Source organism: Penaeus monodon, chromosome 43 (assembly GCF_015228065.2).
Source record: "Penaeus monodon isolate SGIC_2016 chromosome 43, NSTDA_Pmon_1, whole genome shotgun sequence".
Lineage (NCBI taxonomy): Eukaryota > Metazoa > Arthropoda > Malacostraca > Decapoda > Penaeidae > Penaeus > Penaeus monodon.
In genome coordinates this window covers 19745525-19748488 of record NC_051428.1, presented here as the reverse complement: position 1 = coordinate 19748488, position 2964 = coordinate 19745525, and the positions used below count along the sequence as shown (strand labels likewise).

The window sequence follows — 2964 nt, the reverse complement described above, 5'->3', positions numbered from 1 at the left end:
CCACCAACCCCCCCCCCCAAACCCCACCAACCCCCCCCCCCCCCCCCCCCAAAACCCCCCCCCCCCCCCCCCCCACACCCCCACCACCTCCCCTCTCCTCCTTCCCGCAGAAATCTCGTTCGCAGATGCCGAGCGTCAGCATCCAATCTCCCAGACTATAATTCACATTTATGGACAAAAAGCTGGATTTATTTTCCCCCGATGCTTTATGTCCGCTTAGTGGCTGCGCGACTGATGTGTTTCGAGGGAGATGGCGATGTTTGTTTGTGTGTGTTTGTTTGTTTGGTCTGTAGTTCTCTCTGTTTGTTTGTGTGTTTGTTTGTGTGTGTTTGTTTGTTTGGTCTGTAGTTCTCTCTGTTTGTTTGTGTGTTTGTTTGTGTGTTTGTTTGTGTGTGTTTGTTTGTTTGGTCTGTAGTTCTCTCTGTTTGTTTGTGTGTTTGTTTGTGTGTTTGTTTGTGTGTGTTTGTTTGTTTGGTCTGTAGTTCTCTCTGTTTGTTTGTGTGTTTGTTTCTGTATAATTAACTGGTTATTTGTCTTTCTGTTATTGTTATTATTATTATCATTATTATTATTATTATTATTATTATTATTATTATTATTATTATTATTATTATTATTATTATTATCATTATCATTATTATTATTATTATTATCATTATTATTGTTTTATTATTTTATTCTATTTGTTTTTTTATTATTATTATTATCATCATTTCTCTCTCTCTCTCTCTCTCTCTCTCTCTCTCTCTCTCTCTCTCTCTCTCTCTCTCTCTCTCTCTCTCTCTCTCTCTTCTCCCTTTTACACACATGGATAATGGACAAAAAAAAAAAAAAAAAAAAAAAAAAAAAAAAATATATATATAATATATATATATATATATATATATATATATATATATATATATATATATATATATATATATATATATATATATATATGATATATATGTATATGTACGTATACATGAGCGTATGCCTCTGCCTGTAAGTATGCAAATGTGTATGACTATCCATGCCAGTGTGAATATGTGTCTGCATGTGTCTGCAGATGTATAGATACCCCACTTGTGTTTATGTGTACATAAGAGAGAGAAATTCTAATCAGCAAGATGGATATAGGAAGATGGATCGGAGACATTGAAGGATAAATAATATAGACATTTCTAATCAAATGAAGATATAGAAACGGAGGGATGTGGGGTGGAGGAGGGAGGATGGGGGAGGGAGGGGGTTGGAGGAAGAAGAGGGGAAGGAAGGGTTGATAAAGGGGGAGGGGGAAGGAGGAGGAGGAGGGGGAGAGGGAGGAGGAGAAGGGAGGGATAAAAGAGGAGGAGGGGGGGGAGGAGGAGGAGGTGGAAGGTGAGGAAGAAGAGGAGGAGGAAGAATAGGGGAGGAAGGAGGAAGGGATAAAAGAGGAGGAGGATAGGGAGGAAGAGGTGGAGGAAGAGAAAGAGAAAGAGGAAGGGAAGGAGGGAGGGATAAAGGAGGAGGAGGAGGAGGAGGAGATGGAGGAGGACGTAGAGGGTAAGGAAGAGGAAAAGGAGAAAGAAGAGGAGGAGGAAGAATAGGAAGAAGAAGAAGAGTAAAATGAGGGATAAAGTAAGAAAGGACCAGGGGGTGGGGGGAGGGGAGGGGAGGGGGAAGGGAAGGGGAAAGGGAGGGGGAGGGGGAAGGGGGTAGGGGGGTAGGAGGTTGGCATCAAACCACACCATCTTCAATTTTTTTTTTCTTTCTTTTTTCCCCCTTTTTATTTATTTATTTATTTATTTATTTATTTATTTATTTATTTATTTTCTATCTTTCAGAGAGTATACTCCGAATTGATAGACAGAGCGATAGATATACGGTCGCGTTGGCTATGAGAGAGGAAGGATTAGTTTATAGATTTTGTTTATAAATTTAACAATGATGATGGTGATGATGATGGTATGATGATGATGATGGTGATGATGATGATGATAGTGACAGTGATAATGACAAAGATGATGATGATGATGGTGATGATGATGGTAAAAATGATAATGATAACGATGATAATGATAATGATAATAGTAATACTGATGATAATGATAATAGTGATAATGATACTACTACTACTACTAGTAATAGTAATAGTAATGATAATAACAATGATAATAATAATAATAATAATAATAATGATAATAATAATAATAATAATAATAATAATAATGATAATAATAATGATAATGATACTACTACTACTACTGCTACTGCTGCTACTACTACGACTAATGATAATAGTAATAATACTAATAACCATAATAATTATAAAGATGATAATAATAATAACACACAATAGATAAAAGATAAAGAAAAGAAGAGAAAAATAGCGTAAAGAAAGAAAGGAAGAACGAAAAAAGAAATAAAAATGTCAAATAGAAAAAAAAAGTATAGAGAAAGAGGGAAAAGTGAAAATACGAAATAAATAATGAAGAGATAGATGGATAAATAGATAGCAAGAGGGAGAGAGAAAAAAGAAAGACAGAGAGAGATAGATAGATAGATAGATAGATAGATAGCGATAGAGAGAGCGAGAGAGACAGAGAGACAGAGAGAGAGAGAGAGAGAGAGAGAGAGAGAGAGAGACGAGAGAGAGAGGGAGAGAGAGAGAGAGTGAAGAGAGAGAGAGAGAGAGAGAGAGAGAGAGGAGAGAGAGAGAGAGAGAGAGATGAGAGAAGAGAGAGAGATAAAGAGAGAGAGAGAAGAGAGAGACGAGGAAGAGAGAGAGAGAGAGTAGAGAGAGAGAGAGGGGAAAAAGAAGGAGAGGATAGAGAAGAGAAGAGAGGAAGAAGAAGAGAGAGAGAAGAGAGAGAAGAGAGAGAGAGAAGAGAGAGAGGACGAGAAGAGAGAGAGAGAGAGAGAAAGGTAGAGAGAGGAAGATAGATAGATAGATAGATAGATAGTTGATTAGACAGACAGATAGATAGATGAATGGATAGATAG

At 37.2% G+C, this 2964-nt stretch overlaps 1 protein-coding gene across 1 annotated transcript in view; it reads right to left on the bottom strand.

Moving 5' to 3' along the window:
* The window catches only part of LOC119568300 (probable serine/threonine-protein kinase clkA), a gene marked incomplete at its 5' end in the record, with an annotated part of 121650 nt that overhangs the window by 66978 nt on the left and 51708 nt on the right, over nt 1-2964 (bottom strand). The window contains 1 exon segment of the mRNA XM_037916758.1: nt 524-663. Coding sequence (XP_037772686.1) covers nt 524-663 — 140 coding nt within the window.